The 25,741-nt window shown below is 39.7% G+C and overlaps 1 protein-coding gene and 1 pseudogene across 1 annotated transcript; one reads left to right on the top strand and one right to left on the bottom strand.

The window, feature by feature from the left end:
- The first annotated feature begins 412 nt into the window (after positions 1–412).
- Positions 413–17,193, top strand: LOC131220096 (peroxidase 57-like). The gene is made up of 6 exons (XM_058215066.1): positions 413–425; positions 515–582; positions 655–720; positions 7,960–8,047; positions 15,296–15,703; positions 16,610–17,193. The coding sequence occupies exons 1-6, from the start codon at positions 413–415 to the stop codon at positions 17,050–17,052; spliced, it is 1,086 nt and encodes a 361-aa protein (XP_058071049.1). The 3' UTR covers positions 17,053–17,193.
- A 2,346-nt stretch (positions 17,194–19,539) lies between these two features.
- LOC131221442 (peroxidase 39-like) lies at positions 19,540–21,892 on the bottom strand (annotated as a pseudogene).
- Positions 21,893–25,741: the final 3,849 nt, after the last annotated feature.

The raw sequence follows: 25,741 nt of genomic DNA, 5'->3' as shown, positions 1-25,741 counted from the left end.
TAAGATAAATTACTCATCGTGGACTAAATGAATGCTCTACATCAGGGAAACCTGCCCAAAATTTTTTGTGCAACTAAGGTGCACATGTATGGCCTTCAGATGAGACCCACTGAGTGTATGAAGAACACTTTAGAATGGGCTAAGGTGTACAAAATGAGCCCTTAATAGACGTCAGGCCCAACGGCCCAATAAAACAGGGCAGTAATCTCGTTATCGGGTCCAGAATCGGACCCAAAAGATATACATTCGGGTTCGTTTACTTGTCAGATAAATCGGGAGAAAACCCGTCTAATGCTTTTCAACAGGGTCGTATGCCCTAAGCTCGAGCTCGTCTCCGAAAATCTCTCACTGTAGGAGGGAGAGAGACAAAGAGAGAGAGAGAGAGAGAAACCGAGCTCTCTAGCTGGTTTCCATGACGAGCAGAGGTAAGTCCGCCGCCATCTCTCCTGCCTAGATTGCCTGCAGTCCCGACGGGATCTGGTTGTGACGCTTCTAATGTCATCGAAAACTGCAGTTGTGGCCAACGGCGATGGAGATGCGAGCATGACACGCTGGCAATGGTTTCCAAGGCAAAGAAGAAAGGTGGCTACGAGCCATCACCTTCGACTTCTAAATTGGAGGTTGATAATGGCTGCCGGCCTTGTCTAATGGCAGGTGAGGGCTCTTGATGAGGTGGATGTGGATTTTGAAGACCCTGATGGGATTGAAATCCCCAACTTTGTAGATTTTGGATTTGGATTTAGATCCTTAATTACATGGTTTGGGGATACTGAATTCAAAATCCCTAATCTGGATGTTTGGATTTGGGGTTCGAATCCAAAATCCCAGATTTTAGGGCTATTGTAACTGAAATCCCTAATCTGGATTTGGGATTCGAAATCCCTAATTAACGGATCAGGGATTCCGATTTGAAAATCCCTAATTTTCTAGATTTAGAGTTTTATTTAACTGAAATCCCCAATTCTGAATTTGGGATTCGAAATCCTGTTTCAGGAATTCGAAAATCCCTGATGTTAATCTGATATGGGATTCGAAATCCTTAATGTTGATCTGTTTCAGGAATTCAAAAAATTCCTGATCTGATCAAATATAGCTGGATTTGATCATCCATACCTATGCACAGATGGCTCTGATACCAACTGTGGGACTTAATCTATATGCGGAATAGGCCCACGGATCTGTTTGTGCATGAGACATGACGATCAGGGGTCGGATAGCTTACCTAGCTGAGACGCCGCCATGGAAGCTGAATAAGAATACCAAAATACCTGTAGAGCTTAGGATCTTCCTCTCCTTCACACGCTTTCTGCAATTCATAAGATGAGACTCGAATTTCTGCTGTGGTGTAGGATCGGGGACCCAGCTCTCTTTTATAGGATCTGTGGAGAGAGAGTTTGAAACCCACCCACGCTCCACATTGTATCATCCTAGTGCAACTCAAATTGCTGTCTGCGTAAGACAGCTATAGCATTCTAGCCCCAGTACGCAGAGCTACGCAGATAGACTGCGCAGCGCATCACATGAAGTGGGGCCCACTGGTCTACTCAATCATCCAGTCCAACTGTATGACAATCCAGACTGTTGATCAGTGAGGCCCACTAAATAGAGTTCTTACATGGGTTTGACAGCGTCCTTTACGCTTTGTTAATTACTAATTAGTTTTTTAAGATTTCACCCTTTATAATTAACTAATTCATTTCTTATATATTTTAGTGACTTGGTGCAGGATGGTATCCTTGTACGGTGCAAATATGTTGCGTTGTATGGTGGTTTGGTGGTTCGCACTATGCTAATAATTTGAAAATATTTGAAGATTTTTTCAATAGTTTTCTATCTATTCGTTAGCCTTAATGGGATTTATATAAAAATATATATTCTCTATAAAAATAAATTACGTCATACATGAAAGGGAATCACTTCTAAATATATAAAAATAAAATAAATACAAAATCTATATACATATAAGGGCAATCAGTTTCAACACTGCTTTATTTTTAGAGCGATAATTGTTGAGCAACGAATTTATAACTCTTTCCGGTGGTGAACAGATGACTAGTGAGTGAGAAATTATTTTATGAACAATTGCTTATTATTTAGATATGCATGGCAATGAATTGGTATTTATTACATTTTAGATCAACCTTTAATTTATTTTATCCTCGAACAACCTAGGTATTATTTTTAAAATTTTCTTTAATTGTTTTTCATTTTTTTTTCCTTGAATTTGAGAAAACTAGTAAGAAACTAGGCCATGCATGGTGTACAAGGTATGACAAATTAACAATCGGGTCTATCCATTTATTGGGCCCTCTTAAGTATGGTTATGTGTCAAAAAATCAAAGCTATCAAACAATCTTATCCATTTGAGAATGGTAATCTATGATATTCTGATTCCTCCTATTTATTGTATCCTAAGGCAATTTTGGGTAACTTCCCACGGAGGAGGAAAAAGTTTAAAAATTAATCAACAATTTCTAAAATTATTATAAAAAGGGAGTTGCTATATGTGTGTGAAGGCCATTGTCGAAAAGATTTTCTATTTACCATGTTTTATAGATGGGTGGTTAGTCAAGAACTTTATTTATGGTAGAGAAATGTTCAAGCAACTTTGTATGTTAGTTGCTACATACAACGTTTTCATTTTCCATTGATATATATGTCAATTCAGTAGAATATTTGAGCCATGAAAAAGTTAGACCGTGCCATGATGAAAACCACATGTAATGAAATGTAGAACAATATTTGGGTTAGAAAATAAGATGTATGTTGAATTGAGCTATGTATTCCACTTGGTAAATGAGTTATCCTGTTTTTTACCCCAAATGATGTTTAAGATAAGCCCACCTCTTAACTACTCAAATGTAATATGCAATTAACACCTCGGCTAAAATACGCATGTTGTATACACACATGGGAAATGATACTATGAGGTTGTTAGAATATTATGTGATCTTATTACCATAATTTGTGTGATCTTGTTACCATACATGTGCCAGAATATTACAATAATATTCTTTGGCATATTACGATATTATTCTTTGTATTTATTATCCTTCTATAATTGTTTGGCCTCATTCGCATATAAATAGGCCCCCTTTGTATAGTTTATATATACATAGAAATACAGAATTTCTACAACAACCTCTCTCTTTCTCTTTATTTCTTCATGGTATCAAAGCCACATTCTTGTGGCCTATAATTTTTTTTTTCTTCGGTGAATTTCCAGTGCTCTCTCTTTGTGAAGGTAACGGTTGTTTGGAGATCTTTTTCACCTTTTTTGCAGTTCGATCTAGAACTTTATGTCCAGAAATAGATTCTAAAGGTACGGAACTTTCCTCCCGTAAAAGATCTTTGCCTATCTCCTCCTTCTTCATTTGCCAGCTTACGCCACTTTCAATATGTCTGTCTGTCGCGAGTCTTGATTTAATTGTCCGTCCTATTGATCTTATATTGGATGGATTCAATTATAGTTTGTGGGATCAGAATATGGAAGTCTTTTTAAAAGGATGTCGATTATGGTGTTATGTGACTGGAGCAGTCCCTCAACCGACACCAAGAGACGGTAAGAAAGACGATACCTTTACATCTCGTCAGGAAGAGTGAGAAAGTATTCACTACAAAATTTTGTCTTGGTTCATCAACACTTCTGTTCCATCCATCAATAGTCTTCTTTCACAACTTGGGAATGCTAAAGTTGCTTGGGACTTCTTGGCAAAAAGATACAACTGCACTTATGATGCTTCATTGGAGTTTCAACTGGAAGCTAAACTCTATCAGATGCGTCAAGATTGAGGTCAGTCTATTGCTGATTTTTATTCTCAAACTAATCATCTTTGGGAACACTTATCTACCACAAACCCTAAGTTAGAATGTTCTAAAAACATTCAAACGTTTGCCACTTGGCTTGATCGACGGAAGTTTATGCACTTTATGATGGCTCTTCAAGATGATTTTGAATCTACTCGAGCTTTTCTTCTTCACCGTCAGCTATTTCCAACATTAAATGCTGTAGTTGGTGAACTCATCTATGAAGAAACTCAACGTTCCACTATGAAGATGTAATCTTCTGACAGGTTATGGCCATCGCTTCTCATGGTGCTTCTCAGTCTTTTGCTGGACATTCTTCCTTTCAATTCACATCCAAGCCTGGTTTTTGCAAGTGGTGTAAACGAACTGGTCATACCATCGATAAATGGCACAAGTTCTAGTATTTTAAGCAGAAAAGAGCTTCCCAACAGATAGCTACGGCCGCTTCATTTGATCCTCCTGTACTCGAGACTCTACCTCAGTCCACTTCTCTTACTGCAGCTAATGTGAAGGACTTAATTTACCAGATTTTGTCCTAATCCTCAACTGCCATGTCTGTCACCCCGGGTAAATCCCAATGGTTTATAGACTCTGCCTGTCGTAATCACATGACATCTGATTCCACCATCTTCTCCCATAAAACTACTCTCTCTCCCAATCGTGTCATATAACTGTCGATGGTTCCCATATGTCTGTTAGTCATATAGGGTCTATTTCTACCTCTAATTTATCTATTGGTGATACTTACCTTGTTCCTCAGTTATCGTTAAACCTTCTTTCCGTTGGACAACTATGTGAGTTAGGTCTTGAACTGAAATTTTCTAACAAGGGTGTTGATGTACAGGATTCACAGACAGGTCAACTACTTGGGACATGCCATAAAGTTGGATGTCTTTTCGAGCTCTCATATCTACATTTTCTTTCTTCAACAACCACTTCGGCTGCTATCACCGTCACTTCCAGTTTATGGCACTCCCTATTGGGTCATGCCTCGCTTCACGTATTCAGTTCTTGGCCTTTCAGGGTCATCTAGGATCAGTTAATTTTCATTTATTTGATTGTATTTCATGTCGTCTTGGAAAACAGATACATTTGTCCTTTAATAAAAGTGAATCTTTTTCTTCTGCACCTTTTGACTTAGTCCATTTTGATATCTGCAACTTCCTTTTTCAACAACCACTTCTCATGGTGCTCATGGGAGCTTCCCATGAAGTCGAGCTTGTGGGACCCATCATAATGTGTGATGGAAATTCATTGCCATGTATTTGGTAAGTCCCATCTAGGTTATAGGATATGCTAAAACTCAGTTATATCTGGAACTTAGGTGGGCTCCACTTACAAAAATCATAGAAAATCATGTCTAAAACATCTAAAAGAAATTGATGGGCTATATGAGTTTTAAAATTGTTTAAATTTGGTGTGACCCCTTATCCAAGTGGGACATACATAATGGATGGGCTGGATGTCTAAACCATATCTCACTAAGCCCTACATACAGTTAATTGGGAACGTTTCAATGGGCGAGCATCAACTCTCACCTGTTGTCTGTGGTGTGGCTTGGACTCACCTGATTTTTAGACCCATGACTCAACATGGAAGGGTGCATCTGATTGATAAGACAAATTTTTGTCACACATCGCGGTTGGACTCACAGAGCTCGACCTCATGGGAAATTACCTAACAGTACCATGTCCCTGTCTCTGAGCGAAAGTTCATATGCAATATTGGATGTGAACATTCCTTGTTGTGATGAATTTTAACTTATTTTAACTGTATATGAGTTTCTTAATTCCACGTGTTATTTGAAGTCATGCAGACTCACAAGAGTTTCAACGAGAGGTCATGGGTTTGAGTACCCATTAATTGTGGTGAAAAACCGCTGTGGTGTGAGTGTGTGAGTGTGTATGTGGGTGTGTAAAATAAAAAAATAAAAATAAAAATAAAAATAAAAATAAGAGAGAGAGAGAGAAGAAAAAGAAATGCTCATCTACAGAGAGAGAGAGAGAGAGAGAGAGAGAGAGAGAGAGAGAGAGAGAGGAAAAAGAAATGCTCATCTACATGTAGATACACATGCCTACATGGTAAGAAAAAGTGTAGGAAACCTGAGTTCTCCATATTGTTGGAAACAACGCATCCATCTTCTGCCAAAAAATAAAAATAAAATAAAATCAACAGTTAAAAGGAACCTTTTAGCCATCTAATTGTTTTATTTATTGTTTCATATTCCTTAGCCATCTAATTGTTTTATTTATTATTTCACACCTTGGGTGTGAAATGGCCTGATTTTGAGGTAAGAAGATCTAAATGATGTACCCCACGTAATGAAAAGATATGATCAAGCACACATGTTCTACATTTGCAGTGCGTTTGGCTATGGATGGACATGTGTCTACATGACTTTTGTACTTAGACAAAATGGGCCTTGGACCATCCAATGGACACCGGAGACCACTTAGAGGAGTCCTCATGAATTATGGGTCACTTTTTATCATTAATCTCATTGCTGTAGGGTGGACCCAACTCAGAAATCAGAAAAGCCTTTGTAGTACTTATCAACAGAGCATCTGAATTTTAATTGTCAAAGGATAATCTCAGAGGAGTCCTCATGAATTATGGGTCACTTTGTTATTTAGTAAATCTTATAGATGATAATAATATTGGATTTCAAGGGTCCGAGACCTTACCTCAGTGGTAGACTTTGAGCAATTTCAACACGAGGTCTTGGGTTAAGAGACCCATAGGTGGTGAAATCCCACTACAGCGTGCGTGGGTGGTGTGTCGGGTGCACGTGTAAGAAAGAAAATAAATAAATACTGGATTTCATTAACCTTGATGATCTGAGACATCCGATTCCGGTAATAACATAAACCCTATCTAAATTATAGATACAAAAAACCCGACCATAATGGTGGTTTGAGCTATTATTATTGCTGGAAACAAATGTAGAATCTCACACCAATGGCTAGATCTGAGTTTAATAGTTTATGAATAAAACATACAAATCTACTCATAAAGATCCTATAATAGATTCAACGACTGGAATTGAACTGCTGTAATTAATGCACCATCCGCTCTGATACCCATTGTAAACCTAAATTTGCATAATTGAAAATGATCAAATAGTGAAATTTGTACCTGATTGAAGAGCCATATCTAATATATAGTTACTAAGATCTTCCACACCTTACACCTTTAGAGAAGCACTAGGATATGAAAACAACTCTAAAGGTGTGTAGGTTTGAAGACCCCATTGAGTTTAAATAGTCGTTGAAATTCATTGAAAGTCCTCTCTCTTAAGGCTTTACATCTCCACATCGAAACTCATTACATGAATTTAGTGTAATCATATTTTTAATGAGGTCCACTAGCATGCCTGATCATGATATCCAACTCTTAGGAAGATCTAAACCATTGATCAATAAAGCCCAACTTACAAAATTCTTATAGATTTTATACTGTAAATTATCTTCAAAAGGAAAGCTCGAGCCCATGCTATAGTCCTTCCTCGGAAAAGTTCTTTGCCTATTATAAACCTATCTCACTAGCATTTGTATATCAAGATAATGATGGCCTACTGGTTATACGGAACACTAACATCCCATTAAGGTTTCAAAGATCTTTCTAACTGAAGCCCTGGACGAAACTCTGAGATGAAAGACATTGGATTAGGATATTGTGCATTTGTTAATTTTGTACAAAATAATCAATTTTAGTACACATTTTTTTTTTTTTTCTTTCAATAAAGGGTTTTCCTTAAGTGATGTAATTAAGAGCTTGAGCTATTTTCGACCTCGATTGTAATTGTTCATATATTAATAAAGCCCTTGGAAAAGACTTTTAGGTGAAAATATTTTCTCATTACCATTCTAACCAAACAAATTAAAATTGCAAAGTATAAAAAATAATTTTGGGAAACAACATGGCTCCACACCAATGTAGAATTAGTAAATCTCAGGAGAATGATCATATAAACTGTTTGTTTGTTAACTTAGCATGAATGGTTTTTATTTTATGTAGACTGTCACTTTTGTAATTTTAAGCTACGAAGAAATTGAACCACTTCATAAAGATCACCTGAGGAAAAATTAGGATGGTCCATTCATCAGGTGGATTATACTAAAGGATGTTCTGACTCAATGTATTTGTCTGCAGGCCCACCTGATGATTGTTCCATTTTTCTCCCAAGGCGATCTTCATGGAATTGTACAACTTTTCGTTGCCAGGATGCTTCACTCATGTGGTACGTTGGTTGAAAATAAAAACATTCTATGTTAATGTAAAACATTAGGATCTATCGTAAAAAGGACTATTAGCATTTGATCAGAAACTTCTGTGACCCCCAAAAACTTTTCAATGGCAAGTGTTAAATCCCCTTTGGTGTGGTCTACCTAATAGTTGGATCAGCCTTCTTTTTGGGCTGGTGATATAAAATAACCTAGAAAAATGGATGAACGGCACAGATACAACACATATATCATTGTGTGCCACAGAACCTTTGACACGAGCTAGCTTGCTGGTGTTGGGTCACCAGCCAAACCGCGTCCCATTGGATCGGGTTCATCTTTCAATAATTCAAACATTTAATATCATGGGCGGTGAGATGGGGCATTACCAAAAGTAAGAACTTTTTACTTGAATATTTTACTCTGATCATTTGACTTTTTTCTTTCGACTATGGACGGTCACCATCACCTTTCCACAATCAAAGGCCGGAAATATTCAAATCTCTGAGAGTAGCTTTGGGGTATACCCTATCAATGGCGAGGCCCATCGTATAAACGGTTTGGATTATTGAATTCCACAATCCAGTTGGGAAAGCCCATATTGGGAGGGAAACATGCAAATCAACGATTTTTGAAAAGAGGTGGTTTCAAGTCTAACTAGTTGGACCACAACTTATGGTCCCCCTAGCCGACCACTTCATCCTATTAAAAAAAAAGTGACATCCGACCCTTCAAATAGGTTTATCCCACCACGAGGATCAGCTAAAGCAATAATCAGCACCATATACTCATTAGTCAGGTCACACCTAGAAAACAAGGTATAACCATTGATAAATAGAAAAATATAAGGGTCACCTGCTATTGGATGTGGCTGATTTTAATGTAAGGAAATCCCCACGATGGGCCAACCTATTGGGTTGGATGCAGCATGCACATGAAAGGTTGGAAGTTATCCGCCCGGTGCACACTAGCTTGTAATCCAACGGTTGGATTTGAACCTTCTCTTCTTAAAATAAATAAAAATAAAGGAACGGTGAGAATACTGAGCTAACCCACTTTATCAATGCATCGGCTTAAAGATCCAATCAACCTGATTATTAGGTGGGTCACATGTAGACGTGTACATTTAAGAGAAACTAAGGGTCCAAATTCTCTGTACTCACGTGTCCCAAATGATGAAGGCATTGTCCTTATCTTGGGTCATGCCATCTAAGCAGTGGGATGCCTGATGAGCGGTTCAGATCTTGAACACGTGTGAGGAGAGTACACCAAAAAATAAAAGTGCATGGGAGCGAGTACAGCCGTGTATCTTGAAAAGAAGAGTGGGGAATTTGATGGTGTGTAATCCTTGCATGAGAATAAGAGCCGGGTTTACTGCGACTACACTTTAATTATTCTCGACTAGCTGGCTGTTTAGGTAAAATTGATAATGTCGTAGAACTTGAGGGTAAATATGTAAATCGTCAAAATATAAACTTTTTATTAAGAAAGTGCGTCCCCCTAAGTGGATTGCGTACTGACAGGATCAGTAGCGAGGTGGCTACTGACAGTGCTATGTGAGCCCCAAAATGATGTCTGTGTCCTATCCACGCCATCCATCCATTATTTCAGATTATTTTATATCATGAGCTGAAAAATGAAGTAGATTAAAATCTCATATGGACCACACCACAGGAAAGGGTGGTGATTGAACACTCGCCATTAAAATTTTCTTAGGGGCCACAAAAGTTTTGAATTAAGGTGGTGATTGAACACTCGCCATTAAAATTTTCTTAGGGGCCACAAAAGTTTTGAATTAAGCTTATATTTGTGTTTTCACTTCATCTGGGTGTGAGTGACTTAATCAACAGGGTGGATGACAAATAAACATTACAGTTAGCCCTAAAATTTTTTAACGATGGGCATTCAATCTCCACTGTTTTCTTGTGGTGTGGTACACTCGAGATTTGGAGCTCCCTAATTTCTCTATAATGATCTGAAATAATAGATGGACGGCTTGGATAAAATACATATATTATGACTCTATCAGAACGCAATCCGCATCCGGACTTAGGACGGTCAATGGGCCGGGTTAATCCGTCGGGCTTTCAGCTGAACTCAGGCTAAAATATAAGGCCCAAGGGGCCCACCGAGCTTAAAAGTTAAGCCCATTTGTCAATGGGGTCAGATTTAGGTTATGCATAGAGGCCTGTTAGTCTAGAGTTCAGACCAAGACGTTTATGGATTTCATGTACACAATCATTAATGCAGGTGTCTCTACATACAGAGAGAGTAAAAGGGATGCTCAAACACAACCAACTGCGTCTCTACATACACATCCATACACACATACAGAGAGAGTGAGAAAGAGATACACCAATGCAGCTAGTTGGCAGTAAGGCTTACAATAGTGTTTGTATAACATGCAACCTGTCCAGCTAAGTAGTTCCACCATGAAAATGCAATGCTACAAAAGTCAGGTTAATCCAACTTTCATGTGGGCCACACCATTTTTTTAAAAAAGAGCAACCACTCAAAAACTTTTATGTTCATATGGGTCCCATCTAATGGCTGGATCCACATTACATCAAATGATGAAACAACCTTGATAGATGGGAGAGATGTCAAACAAACACTATGGTGAGCCCAAAACCAACTAGTTGGACACACAACTAATTATGTGTGAGCATTTCACACACAAAGGTCTAATTAAAGTCCAACTAGTTGGACCATAATTAATGGTCCACTTGCAAAATGGCTTCCAATCTATCATGTGTGTGGCATCCAATCCATGTTATGAGCTCGTTGAACATGAGCATCACCTTAAGAAAAAGATCAGCCCAATTCATCCATCAAACAGGTCACACTGTAGAAAATAGTACATAACCATTGATAAATAACAAAAATATAAGTGTACCTCACTTGGTAAGTGGGCACGGTTGATTTTTTTTTCAAGGGTGCATGTTAAGATGGGAAATCTATTGGGTGGATCGGATTTTGCATGCACATGAAAGATTAGAAGTTGTCTACTAAGTGAATTGCACCTTGTGGCCCAACCTATTAGACTCGAAACCTTCTCATGCATGCATATGTTGCCCTATTCCTATGGTCACCTTTTGCAAAAATAAAGTTTTTGATGACTACGCTTGTATTTTACTATTTATCAATAGATAGAAAGATTTGCCCACGGTATAGCCTACGTAATGAGCAGGGACTAGATAATCGTCATCTTAGGCCAATATATTAGAAGGGTTGGCTTGACATGCACTTAACTAGTACGATGGTATTTGCTGGGTGTGCTGTACCAGGTCATCCTTTGCTTGTCTTGAAAGATATATATATATATATATATATATATATATATATATATTTGATTGTGTATGGACTCATGCATATGGTGACTGTAAATGCGATGAAACATACTTTGTTATGACTTGAGTTGGACACCACACCAAAAAGGTGAAATTCACCAGGACATGATTAGAGGGTCCGTGAGTGAAAGTCCCTAAACCCCGATTAGTACCATTGGGAACAACTAATGCCTAGACTGGGTGGAAGTCATCCAAGTGGGACACAAATAATTGATGGGCTGGATTTTCAAACCACATCTCTTGAAAAGGTTGGTTATGAATGTTCTTAACTGGTGACGATGGCTCCCATTTGTGGGTGTGGCTCACGCAAGTCATGGATTGACTTGATTTGAGACCTAGCCAACGATGGAATGGTGCATATATATATATATATATATATATATATATATATATATATATATATATATATATATATATCCGAATGCTCAGCTGGTCACTAGTTCAACTCTTGCAAACTTTTTGAGAACTCCCTGTACATGCTGTGAGTTCAAAATCTGAACGGTCCACATGATTCAGCACCCCAATATGTGGGGCTCAACTTTTACTTTGATTCAAAACTTTGGTGGGCTATGAAAATAGAAAACAATTTTCTCCCTTGATTTGCACCTCTCCTTGCTATGGCCCACCAAAGTTTTATATCAGGCTGAAAATTAGTCCCTCCGGGTTTCATGGTATGCCATATCACATAGACCGTTCCGATTAAATGCCCATGACACGTGTGCAAAGGTGCACAGGTGAGAATCTCTCTCTACACGTGTGTGTGTGTGGGGTACACCTCATGAGAACTTCTCATGAGGTTGAGCTGTTAGGGCCACCATGATGTGTGTTGAACATCAACACGGTGAATTTCATGGGTCCCCTTTAGATTATTTGATATCCCAAAAATAAGTTGTATACAGAAATCAGGTGGGACATACCATCTAAAACCATGCCAAGATATGCTAAAACATATAAAAGCACTCGTCAGTGGGCCCAATAAATGAATATCAAGATGTTAATGAGAAGATTACCCGTCTCAACTGTTGTATGTGGTGTGGCCCACCCAAGTCATGGATTGACTTGACTTTTAGGCACCTGCACCAACATGGAATATTGGTACATCTTACTGACGGTATTGATGATTGACACACATCACGGTGGGCCCACACAGCTCGACCCCAGGGAAGTTCCCATGAGGTGGACCTCATAGTACCATTTCCACATTATATATATATATATATATATATATTTATATATATATATATATATATATATATATATATATATATATATATATATATTGTGTGTGTGTGTGTGTGTGTCACATACACACCTGCACAATCTTATATACATACAGGAATGATCATGGATCATTAGCGCACATATACCCTTGGCCAGAGATAAAGATTTTGGGTCAGGTCATGTTTTTGTCCATCCATCAGTTCAATGGTTTGGACTTTAGATCTTCCAACCACGGTTACCACTTGCATGGCCTGGGTGGCTTCCATCTCGTGATGCACCCGGACCGTACGTGTGATTCATTATTTTACCTTCAATGGGACGTGGATTGCCGGGTGAACAGAAAGGATATACCTTGTGACCTATTTATGTGGGCCCCACTGTGATGTATGTGTTTTATCAAGGCTGTCCATGATCCGTTGTTCCAGCTCAAGTGGACCACACTAAAGGAAACACGAGGGATTAATGGCCTATTGTTGAAAATTTCCACAAGCCCCGGGAGTTTTGGATCAAGCTGATATATGTGTTCCCTTCATCCAGAAAGGTTTCAACGGTGGACATTATCATCCCCACTATTTCCTGTGGTGTGGTACACTTGAACTTTGGATCTTTATAAATTTTACTCACATGCCCTAAAATGAGCTGCCTAAACAGATGGACGGTGTGGATAAAATACATACGTTAAGGTGCGTCCTACAGAATCTGGTCACGAGACAATCCGTGTACCCTTCGATGAGGGTGCAGGCAAAATTGTAATTTCAAGAAAAGCGCATGGGCATACAAGGGTTCACGGAAAGTAATGGTATAATCGTAGTTTCACAGATAATCAGTGGCATTTGAACGTCTCAATGTAATAAAACGACTCCATAATTACATGCAGCTCATGTGCGATTAAATTACAGATTCCAAAGCGTGGAACGCCGAGCTACATAGAAATGCAAGTCAGATCTTTGACAAATCTAACACGTGCCACCCTGGCATGCATGGGGAGAATCCAAACCGTTCATCAAATGGGGTCCACTCTGAGTATGAAATGTACTAAGAATCATGCCCATTAAATCACTGGCAGTTCCAAAAAAGATACCAAAAGTCCATATTCAACGTACAAACGTGGCCCACCAGATAAGCAGCAGATCCTGATCTTTGAGCTAGGGCCTATGAACAGCTTGGATGTCGGTCACATGGACAGATATGATCCCGAGAGGTGTGGACGGGACTAGAAAAACCCATAGAAGTCAATCCTCCTACTAATCTAGAGGAAAAAACAAAAAGCTACGGGATATCCTTAAAAGGCATCCAATCCTACATAGAACTGTTATCTTGTAGTGGAGAGAATATATGCGTCTCTAATGGCAGCTTTGCTCAGGTCTCTCTTTTTCTTAGTTTTAGTAGTAGCAAGTACAGCCTCTTTAGAAATCCATTTCTACAGAAATTCATGTCCAGAAGCAGAGGTTGTGGTGCAAGGGATTGTAAAACAGCATTTTCTAAAGGACCCATCAACCCCAGCTGGATTACTTAGATTGCATTTCCATGACTGTTTTGTCAGAGTAAGCATTTTCTTTGATTTTTTTGAAGCTTTTCTTTTTATACTTGCAAGCTAAGGCTTGTATGAGGAAATGGGTATTTGTCATTTTTTAGTTTTTATTTTTATTTTTTGTAATTTATGTGTATGCATTTTTATTAATATTATTTTTCTTTCATCTTTCTTTTTTTTTTTTCTTACTGTTGGATTATAAATTTTGTATGTGTAAATGGGCATTTGCCAATTTTTTTTTCCTGGTTGCTTAGGGACAGTTTGTTTTCCTTGTTGCTTAGGGACAGTTGGACAGTCTAAATGGCCAATCTGGACTGTCCATTGGGTCCAGCAAACATTTCATGAACCACCATATATAATGGATGGTCAATATCATTTATGACAAAAATTGGCCAAATCAATAATTTGAATTATATAATTATTGGTGTCCATCATGGATTAGTTGTGATTCTAAAGAATTGCTTTTACAGAGAATTCTGACCATTCCATCCATGGCTTTGAAAACTGATGGCTATAAAAAGGAAGGCCAGCTTATGGATGGGTCAGATCATCTGATCAGTGTGATTTTCAAATTATGACTGATGAAATGTATTCTCAACCCAAATGACATTCCAGATCCATCAATTGGACTATTGAAAAGGCCTGAAGAAACTAGGTGGACCATAATTTAATAGTGATTTGAGAGTACTGGATCATTTTCTCTAGAAGTGAATTATTGTTTTATATCTAATTTGTTGGTGTGGTATCTTCAGTACCTCAGTTTCTGCATGTGGGGTCCATTGTTTGGTGATCCAGATCATCTTTTTTTATGGGTCAGATGTGGATAGACTGTACCCAGAAATATTCCCAGATTGGAAGATCTTAGCCATCCAATCTTAGGCCTTTTTCTTCCATCGAAAAAGGGACTTTCAAGTCGTTGTTATCTGGTATTGATTCTCCAAATTTGAAGATTTTTGTGACAAGGTCCATTAGTTGTCTAGTGCATCAAATCAGCGGTTTGGATTTCTAATCCATTGGTCACACTTGAATAGATCAAGTGCCCAAGTATACATACCCTCAGCCACCTTTCCTAAGAGATTTTGATCTGGTGGTGATTCAAGTGCTTAAATTTTATTTTTTTTCACAAATTTCTCTTAACCTTTGTAATCTAATGCTTGTATGAGAAAATGGGTTTTTACTATTTTCGACAGATTTTGAACCGTCGAAGCTGATTTTCTTTCAGGGTTGCGAAGCTTCGGTCCTTATAGACAGTCATGGAAACAACATAGCAGAGAAGGAAGCTCCTCCTAATCTAAGTCTCCGAGGCTTTGAAATCATTGATGAGATCAAAGCTGAATTGGAGAAGAGATGCCCGGGGATCGTCTCATGTGCTGATATACTGGCATTGGCGACACGAGACGGTGTTGCGTTGTCAGGTGGAGCGGCTTATGGGCTGCCTACTGGGAGAAGAGATGGGACTGTTTCTTCCATTACAGAAGCTATTCTTCCTGATCCTGCATCCTCTGTTGATACTGTTTTAACAGCCTTCCAATCGAAAAATCTCAATTTGAGTGATCTAGTTACATTGCTAGGTAAGGAGGATTTTTACATGAATTGCACTCAAGAAATTAGAAATGTTATAAGCAATTATAGTGTTAGCCAATGGTTTAATGATTTAGACCATTGATCGGATGGGCCCCACAAAACCCTCTAATATTTCATCTTTTCTTCTTCTTCTTTTTTTTCCTGGACTGCTAGTTTATTTTTACTTTTACCTTCACTATTTATTTACACCATGGTGGGTCGTACTCATATCTGATCAATGGTCTAGATAAACAAGTAATGTGACCCACTTATATAAATTGGGGGTAGAAGGGCACTAAACACGTATTGATGCATCAGGACCTTTAGTTCCTCTTTATCATCATCATCATCATCAAGATGTTGCTATTGTTATTGGGGAAGAACTAGCAAGGGTGCTACTTCAAAAAAAAAAAAGGGTGCTACTTCAAAAGAGAGCATTTTGCTCCTTCCCTCCCTACATCTCGACCGTACATGTGGCATGCGTCGGTGTGATCGGGACATCTCATTTGGTTGGCCATTCAATGGTTCATTCACTACTAAAAAGCTGTTGTGATCATATGATCCTATCTGTCGAATTGGTCCAAATCCTGGCCATTGAAATTCAAACATTGTTCATTTGTGCTTGAAAATTTGTAACCATTCATTTGCATTCCTCTAATACAATGACTACGATAGTCCAATTCACTGCGAACTCTTCGCAATGGCCCATCAATATTGAGGTAGACCCACCGTATAGATGACTTCTAGATGAAAGGAAGGGAGAAAAGGGCTCTTCAATGGAACAAATCCAATGTGTGTGGGCGAGAAGATGTTCTCACCAACCTCAATTATGAGACGGTGCATTTACACCATCGAATTAACAAACCCACCTTTAAAACATCATCATCACCATCCATTTACAATTTAATTTTCAGGTGCTCACAGCGTCGGATTCTGTCACTGCCTCTTCTTCATCGACCGTTTATACAGCTTCCAAGGCACTGGATTCCCTGATCCTGACATGGACAGTGCCATGCTCGATACTTTACAGAAGAAATGCCCATTTCCCACCTCACCAATCGTCAACATAAGCTCAGATCCGAATGTATTCATCAATCAAGAGACCAACACGCCATTCCTTCTAGACAATTCGTTCTACCAAGCCGTACTGAATGGAAGGGCTGTTCTTCAGCTAGACCAAGAACTAGCATTCACCAGTGTCACAAACGACATGTTGGTGAGATTCGCAAACAATCCGAAGGCTTTTAGACGGAGTTTCTCAAAGGCCATGATCAAATTGGGAAATGTGGGTGTCTTGAGTGGGCAAGACGGTGAGATTCGACAGAATTGCCGGAGAGTAAATAAGATTCATGGTTGAAAAGATTGTGTAAACTCATTTTTGTTTCATTTTCACTGGTTTTTTATTCTATGAATCAATGTCATAAATAGTTCTTATGTGCTAATTGAGAAATGCTGTTGCGATATGCAACATGCTCAATAATATGGCACATGTGTATGGGATCCAAGACACATTAGAAAGGTCCACTCATTAAATGGGGCATGCATGTATTTCAAATATAGACCGTTGCTTGCTCATTGTTTTTCCTAGCTGAAAATTTTCTCATTTGTCTGAGTGGCTGGGATGTGACATGATGTGTTAGGCCATGTATTGTTCACAGTGAGCCCCACCTGATGAATGGCTGGGATGTGTCATGATCGGTAACTTGATGGCAGGTGTGTTCCAAATTCCCCTTTTCAATCTCTGAGAATCACTACAGTATTCTTTGTTGCACTGTCATAGACAAGTATTTGAGAGTAACTGCAAAGTGGGATTTCCATAGATTGGGGTTTAAAGGCTTAACTTGGAGCTATCACTCTGGGCCACTTTCTGGTTTGGCCCATTAGCCAACAGTTTCTATTAGCTTAGGTAGGGTTGGATGGGGCCAGGGTAACAGAATCAAACTTCTGAGTAGGACAGGATTGAGCATTTCAAAATCCGACCTAAGACCATTCCAGACCTGTTGGGCTAAGGCCGGTCGACTGGTTGGGTCTTCGGGCAGACATGGGCATGGTTCCGGCCTTTAAGATCAGACCAAGGCTGAGTAAGTGTGAAATCTCAATGAAGAATACTTGCACAGTGAATTCCTAGCTTGGCTACCTGATGTAGAGCTGGTCACGAACACTTTCATGTCCAAGATGGATCAGAGAAGCCCCGATCAAAGGCAAAAGTCATCAAGATTGTCAGAACCTTAAAATAGACATCTGGCAAACCGGAATGAGTTACTTGACGTACCATATATAATTTTGGGGAAGGACGAGCTACTTTATCCAACCAACCCGTCTATGCCGGGCCACGCCAAATTTGCGAATTTCCATCTTATCGATGGCCAAATTTCATGTTTATTTCCGTTTTTACTATAAATAGTAAGTTTTAGTTTGATTATAACTCTTCATCCGTTGGGCTTCAGGAGTTGTGTCCAACATGAAAAGTGCTTAGAATAATTAGGAGAATAATGAGGTTAAGCTACATAGGACACTTACTATAAAAATAAATTTACTATTTATAGTAAGTTACAAATTTTAGGGAGTTTTAGTTATAGTTTGCTTCTGATTTCTCTCATATTGCTTGGTATCCCTATTTAAAGGGTTGTGAATTCGTTTATTTCAATTAATCAATCAATTTAGAATTTATTAGAATTTATTTCTATTTTCTTGCTTTCTTTCCTCGTGGATTCGAAAAGTCTTTGTGAGGAGTCCAGAAAAGCTCCATGGATACGGAGTAGCTATCCTTGAGGAAGACGGTGATCGATCTCATCACATTCATCCCTGCGCCACTACCATTCCATAAAAGATATGATCTTCAAGTTGGGATGTGCTAGATGGGCCGTCTATCAGTTGGGCCACTGATGTAGAACGGGTTGTGGATTTGTTCATGACGATGATGGATCAAAGAAAAAAAGCCAAGAAGGATCGACAACATTCAGCATAGTTCCACTGGTCGACAGATTGGGTCAATAGGTTGAAATTTCGCTAGAATTACCAGAAATTCTAGAATTGTTGTTAGATGATTTCTGTTTGTTTCGATAGGTTGATCGATGTGTTTCGATAGGTCGATCGATCTGATCGACCAGTCAAAATCCTGTTCGACAGGTTGAAATTCACCGAATTTCTAGTTCTATTCTCTGAACGTTTTTGGGTTGTTTTGACCAATCGGCCCAGCCAGTCAATGACAGATCGATGGGTGCGGGAATTTGCGTATTTTTCAGAATTTGTTTCCTTATTTGATTATAACTCTTTTACTTATGATTTTAGGATTTGTTTAGAATTATTTAAGGTATGCTAAGGTTGTTTTTATAAGGATTCAATCAACAAATTTCTTAGAAATTATCTTATTTCTCTTGTGGATTTGAAAAATCTCTCGTAGATTCAAGAGTGCCTCGTGGATTTAAGGTGTTTATCGGTCAACCTCATCACATCCTTCCCCTCATCAGGCCCATAGTGTATCCACTGTGGCATTAAATTAGACTAGCAAGTGTGAATCCCAATGAAGAAGACTTGCCCACTGAATTTCTCAGTTTGGCTTCCATTCCATAAAATATATGATCTTCAACCATGTCATGTGCCGTACTAGATGGGTCGTCTATCAGTTGGGCCACACCATGAATCTACCGTGGCATTAAATTAGACTATTCCATCACATGCTCATCGACAGTGGATCATTGGTCTTGTTTACCTTTATAAGTTCCTTGCTAATCAGGGACTCCCATCAACACGAGCAGATTCCTTCATTTAACTGTGTTTTATTCTCACAATCCATGTTTCAAAAAAAAATAAACGTAAAATCAAGTTTCAAATGACACAACTATTCAAATCTTACAATGGCAGAATCAATCTATTAATTCACCGTGGCCTAAAATCAAGCTATGCCGTCATCCGGTGGGCCACACGCGCACATCAGACCTGGATCATTGCTCATTTTTATTATTATAGATTCCCCACTGACCACTGACTCTCAACAAGAACAGTCCTTTAGAAAACAAATCATTTGACTGTTTTATTCTCACAAACAATGGCTAAAAAATTCATACAATCAAGGTTCAAATGGCCCAAACATTCAAATCTAAGATCGACCCAAATCCTAACTATTCACCACAGCACAGTGCTTTCTGATCTCACCAACTGTTCCTGTCTTCACATCAATTCTGCCCATCTTCTCCATCGATAGAGAAAACTCCTCGAGGAACTTCGATAGTGGGCCGTTTACAAGTTCAGTGACAATTGCTTCGCCTGGCTATCTTTGGTCAGAGCTGCATCAGAATAAAAAATGCCACGTCTCTTCAGTAAAAGCTTGTAGTAGCTGAGACCGAAGGTCTGGAAACTGCCGGTCCATTTCGACGATCGTGGTGTTATCGGTGGGAGTCTTGCATTTGTTCTTCCTTAGGACTGCAGCGTATTCGCTGTCTAGAGAAGGATCCACATCGCCTTTTCCAGTGAAATTGTAGATACGGTTGGTGAATTGTCGACAGTGGGTGATTCCGATTGTGTGGCCGCCTGAAATAGTTGAAGAAATTTACTGATTCGTTTATGAGGAAATGTAGTGGGGTCCACCATTCAGTTATCCAAAGCAGTTTTATGACCATCCAACTGTGGATGGGGCCACCCCAAAAGCTTCCTGCATCAGATGATCCTGTCTACCTGCTGGGGCCCCTTTTAGTATCAGACTTAAATTGTCCATTTCAATTCATGGTTAGGATAATCTGATAGGGGAGTTCTTGGGGTGTGACCTATACCATGATGGGGCCCACCGGATCAAAATGTATGGTCACCAAAAGGTGGGAAGAAGAAAAATGTCCACTTCTTTTGATTGTTCATTGGATATCTTACCAGATCACAGAACCAGATCTTTTACATCAAGTCCTTTGCTTGCAAAACTTGCCCGAAGAGTAGTGAAATTGAAAAATGGAGCTGGAATTTGATTATTCGCCTCCGACACATTTGAGACAATCTCATCCCGACGTCCTGAACCTTCCAAAATGGTCTTCCCTGCCATGGCAGTAAAATAAGCAAATGGGTTAGTGAATAAATGGGAAAAAAGAAGAAGAAAATGCTAAGGAGCTTTGTCTGAAGATGATTGACGGTTTTCTTCGTGCAGTTGGAAATCGTTTGTGAGGCCCACTATGTACACGCCTAGCCCAAAGTTACACAGTTCATTGATCAGGTGGGCCACACATGCATGTTGAGTATGAAGAATTTTTTTTTCCTTCTAACCATCAATTTTTCTCATACACGTGTATTCTCCACTTCGTAGACACTTGATTTTTTGCATGGAGTATGTTAATGGTGAGCCCCACTAGATGAATAGCCCAGATCTCACACACCCACACCACATTGGTGTGTGTTGGGAAGAATTTCCTTAAAATTCATCCGCTCCAAGTAGTCTGATTAATGAACACTTACAATTTCTACAACTGAATTCTCTTGCAGACATTGCAAGAATATCAGCGCAGGAAACGACGCCCGGGCATTCTTTTTCTATTAAGCTCTTCGCAGCATCAATGAAACCGAATCCTCGTAGGCTCAGATTCGAAAATGCTGCCTTCTCTGATGGCTTAGTTGCAGTGGAATTTACAAGAACTGTCCCTGTCAAGAAGAAAAACCAAGGAAACCATAAACCTTAAATATCTTAAACCCAGCATTATGTCCGTGATGTGCTTTAGAGTCCGCTGCATGGGCCGTCCAAGGATCTGATCCATCCAGGCAATGGGACCCGCAGTATATGGACAACTGTGGAGAATTGGCATTTATCTATCTACTGCATGGCCCATTAGATGGACAGTGCAGATCATCTGTCCTAGAAGCCACATATGCATATCATGGATTATCTACACCACAGAACCCCATCACTATTCATCAAAGTAGGCCATAGCCCCCCCCCCAAAAAAAAAAAATAAAAATGAAATGTAGAAACAAAAAGAAAAATGCAATAAAAGAACATGGAAGCGACGAAAATCTACGATACCGACCCTCACGAAGCAGTCATGGAAGTGCATTCTCAAGAGCGGCGCGGCCAAGGTCGGAGCATCTGGGATGTGTTTCTTCACATAGTCTTGCACAATCTTCTCCGCCTTTGGGCACGTCTGATAGTAGAATCCCAGTTTCAGATCAGCATGAGCAAAACTCAAGAATCCCAAAAGGATGTGAATCCCAACACAACTCATCTTCTCCAATTTTTCTTGCAATGAATGAAGAAAACACAACCAATACAAGAGGTTTTATAGCCACGCTTGAACCATTTGAAAATTTCTACTTGCTGGAATGAGATGTACTGAAGCATGTTGCTTCTACCATGTGCTTTCCTTCCTGTCATTGTATTTTTAAACTTAAAAAAAAAAAAAAAAAAAAAAAAAAAACAACAGAGAGGGTATTTTAGCTGAGATTAGTTAGAGATCGCCTCATGTAAGATAGAGGAGATATTTGAATAGTTGAATCTTGGTTTTAGTTGTTGAAGAATCTCATTTGGGTTGTTTTCTGATGTAGAGTGGGTTGTGGATAGTTTCATGACCAAGATGGATCAGAAAAGGCCCGGTCGACGACAGAAGTGATCCGAACCGTCGGACCTTAGATCGGGCGTATCTCACAATCCGGAATGAGTTATCTATGTAAAATATATGATTTTGGGGTAGAACGAGCTACTTTAGCCAACCAACCCCGCTATGCCGGGTTGCGAGCCCGAAATTGCGAAAAACCCCTGGATCGACAGTCGTTTCCCTGTTTTAATTTTGTTTTTACTATAAGTAGTAAGTTTTACTTTGATTATAACTCTTCATCCGTCAGGCTTTAGGAGTTGCGCCCAATGTGAAAAGAGCTTAGAATAATTAGGAGAACGGTTTGGTGAACCCAAACAGGGCACTTACTATTTTTGGCCGAAAACCTTGCGCACTAGTAGACATCACGACCGTCTATAAATAGTAAGTTTACTATTTATAGTAAGTCACGAATTCTAGGAGTTTTAGTTGTAGTTTGATTTTGATTTCTTTCCCATTGCTTGGTACCCCTATTTAAAGGGTTGTGAACTTGTTTTTATTGATTCATTAATCAAATTCGAAATCAAATTCGAATTTATTAGAATTTATTTTTATTTCCCGCTTTCTTTCCTCGTGGATTCGAGAAGTCTCTGTGAGGAGTCCAGAGAAGTTCCGTGGATTTGGAATAGTTATCCTCTTGAGGAAGACGGTGCTCGACCTCACGTCCTCCCCTACGTCAGTTTGGTATTAGAGCGAGGTTTCTCCTCGGATCGATGGCTTTTAACGATGGGTCGGGCAACAATCTCATGAGCGGTGCTCAAGGGAATTTACCTTTAACGGTGGCAGCTTTCGAAGTAACGCAATGAGAGAATCAGCAAGCCATGCAAGGGCTGCAGGCTTCCATTGACCGCATAGTGAATCTCTTGGTGAAAAACCTAAGGCAACTCCGTGTTCTAGGTGGTAATCCTCCACCGCCAATTGCTGAAACTCGTAATCGCCCCGATCGCATGGTAGTACCGGCAGTGCATCCAAGGGTCATTCCTGAGGAAGGGGGCTCTAGTGAGGAGGAAATCAACGACATAATCTTCCAACACTCCAGACATGGCAACGATCGAGTAGATTGAATGGATTGAGAATTCAAGATGCGGGTTGATATTCCTAGCTTCAATTGCCAACTACACATTGAGGATTTCCTCGATTGACTTTTTAAAGTTGAGCGATTTTTCAACTATATGGATATCCCTGAAGCAAAGAAGGTCAATCTTGTAGCCTACAAGTTGAAAGGAGGAGCTTCAACTTGGTGGGAACAACTGCAACTCGCGCAAACTAGGCAGACGAAAGCACCAATCTGCACTTGACAGCGGATGAAGCAGCTACTATGCGCCCGATTCCTCCCTAGTGATTACGATCAGGTATTATTCCAACAATACCAAAATTGTCGATAGGGTAGTCGGTCGGTGAGAAAATACGTAGAAGAATTTTACCGCCTGGCGGCGCGTAACGATTTGGTCGGGACTGAATCGCAATAAGTCGCCCGATTCAACGGTGGATTGTGTATGGCTATCCAGGATCGGGTCCAGATGCAGTCCGTCTGGACGATTAATGATGCGATCAAGTTGGCTACTCAGGTAGAAGCGCAACTTGAACCTCCTAACATACGAACCTATCATATTGCAAGGATCCCTGTGGCAAGTCCGCCCTAGGGAACTGTACAACCCAAGGGGAAGGAGCCCATAAGAGCATGCACTCAATCTTCTACGTTTGAGAACCGAGATCAAGGAAGTGGGCTAGACCCCAAAGGGGCGTATCGACTGCTGCTAGTCCAAGTAGAATTCCGAACCCCTATACTTAGCCAAGGCCTGATAACTGATATCGTTGTGGCCAACCGGGCCACCTATCAAATACTTGTCCCTAGCGAAAAGTGGCAAACCTTGCCATCAATGATGGTAGTGCTGATAACGCTTATGAAGATCCAGATATTGAAGAACAGGAGCATACCACCGAGGATAAGGCAGATGAATCAGGTTGGGTTCAGCAAGATCACGGCGAGTCGCTCGTCGTGAGGTGACTATTATATGTGTCAAGAAAAGAAGTGCATCTACAGAGGCATAACATCTTTCGCACTAGGTGTACGGTAAATCGAAAGATTTGTAACGTGATCATTGATAGCGGGAGCAGTGAGAACATCGTCTCCAAGGTCATGGTGGAAAAATCGTAATTGAAAACGGAGCGTCATCCCTCTCCATATACAATCAGTTGGATCAAGAAGGTCAACGAAAGAAAGGTAACTAAACGGTGCATCATATCCTTTTTAATTGGCAAACATTATATGGATGAAGTAGTATGCAATGTGGTTGACATGGAAGCATGTCACATACTACTCGATCGACCTTGACAATCTGACCGTGACGCCACTCATAAAGGACCAGATAACATATATATCTTCGTCAAGAACGGCCGGAAGACCATATTGGCCCCTATGGATCCAAAGAGACCGCCTGAAACTTCTAAAGTGGAGGGTCATTTTCTCTTAACCATACAAGACTTCGTGGAAGAATCCAAAGAAACAGGACAGACTTATGTATTAATTGTAAAAGGGAAAGAACTCGAGCCTACTATCATCCCTGAAAGACTAAGGCCCCTACTACATGAATTCAAAGAAATCTAGCCCGATGACCTTCTCGATGGGTTACCCCCCATGCGGGATATCCAACACCATATCGACTTTGTCCCTTAGTCCAGTTTACCTAATCGTCCTCATTATCGAATGAGTCCGAATGAGTGCGAGATTTTGCAGGGACAAGTAGAGGAGTTGATCCGTAAGGGTCTTATTCGAGAAAGCATGAGTCTGTGCTGTACCAGCTCTATTAACTTCAAAGAAAGATGGGAGTTGGCGCATGTGTGTCGACAGCCGAGCCATCAACAAAATCACCATAAAATACAGGTTTCCTATACCATGGTTGAACGATATGCTGGACATGCTAGAGGGTGTAAAAATATTTTCTAAATTGGACCTAAGGAACGGCTACCATCAGATTCAAATATGGCCGAGTGATGAGTGGAAAACGGCCTTTAAGACCAAGGAATGATTATACAAATGGATGGTCATGCCCTTTGGTCTTTCGAATGCACCTAGCATATTTATGAGATTGATGAACCAAGTTCTGAAACCTTTCATTGGACGGTTCGTTATGGTTTATTTCGATGATATTTTAGTATACAGTCAAGACGAAACCACCCATATGGAACACCTCAAGAAGGTCCTTCAAGTGCTCACTAAAAATAAATTGTATCTTAATTTAAAAAAGTGTAGCTTCATGATTGATAGCTTATTGTTTCTGGATTTTGTCGTAACATCCACAGGCGTTCAGGTGGATAAGGAAAAGGTGAAGGCAATCAGAGAATGGCCGGTTCCACAAATATTAATGAAGTGCGAAGTTTTCATGGACTAACAACATTCTATCGTTGATTCATGAAAAATTTTAGTACCATTGTATCACTAATCACAGATTGCATGAAGAAATGGCAGTTTCAGTGGACTGA

The sequence above is a fragment of the Magnolia sinica genome, chromosome 12 (genome assembly GCF_029962835.1).
Source record: "Magnolia sinica isolate HGM2019 chromosome 12, MsV1, whole genome shotgun sequence".
Taxonomy (NCBI): Eukaryota; Viridiplantae; Streptophyta; class Magnoliopsida; order Magnoliales; family Magnoliaceae; genus Magnolia; species Magnolia sinica.
The sequence above is the reverse complement of the archived record's forward strand: the minus strand, read 5'-3'. Positions and strand labels throughout refer to the sequence as shown.

Bases quoted from the DNA above. Each gene is read 5' to 3' on its own strand.
- LOC131220096 (XM_058215066.1), top strand. The intron at 583-654 runs GTGGCTACGAGC...GTCTAATGGCAG, and splicing joins TTCCAAGGCAAAGAAGAAAG to GTGAGGGCTCTTGATGAGGT. The intron at 721-7,959 runs GTAGATTTTGGA...ATTTGTCTGCAG, and splicing joins GGATTGAAATCCCCAACTTT to GCCCACCTGATGATTGTTCC.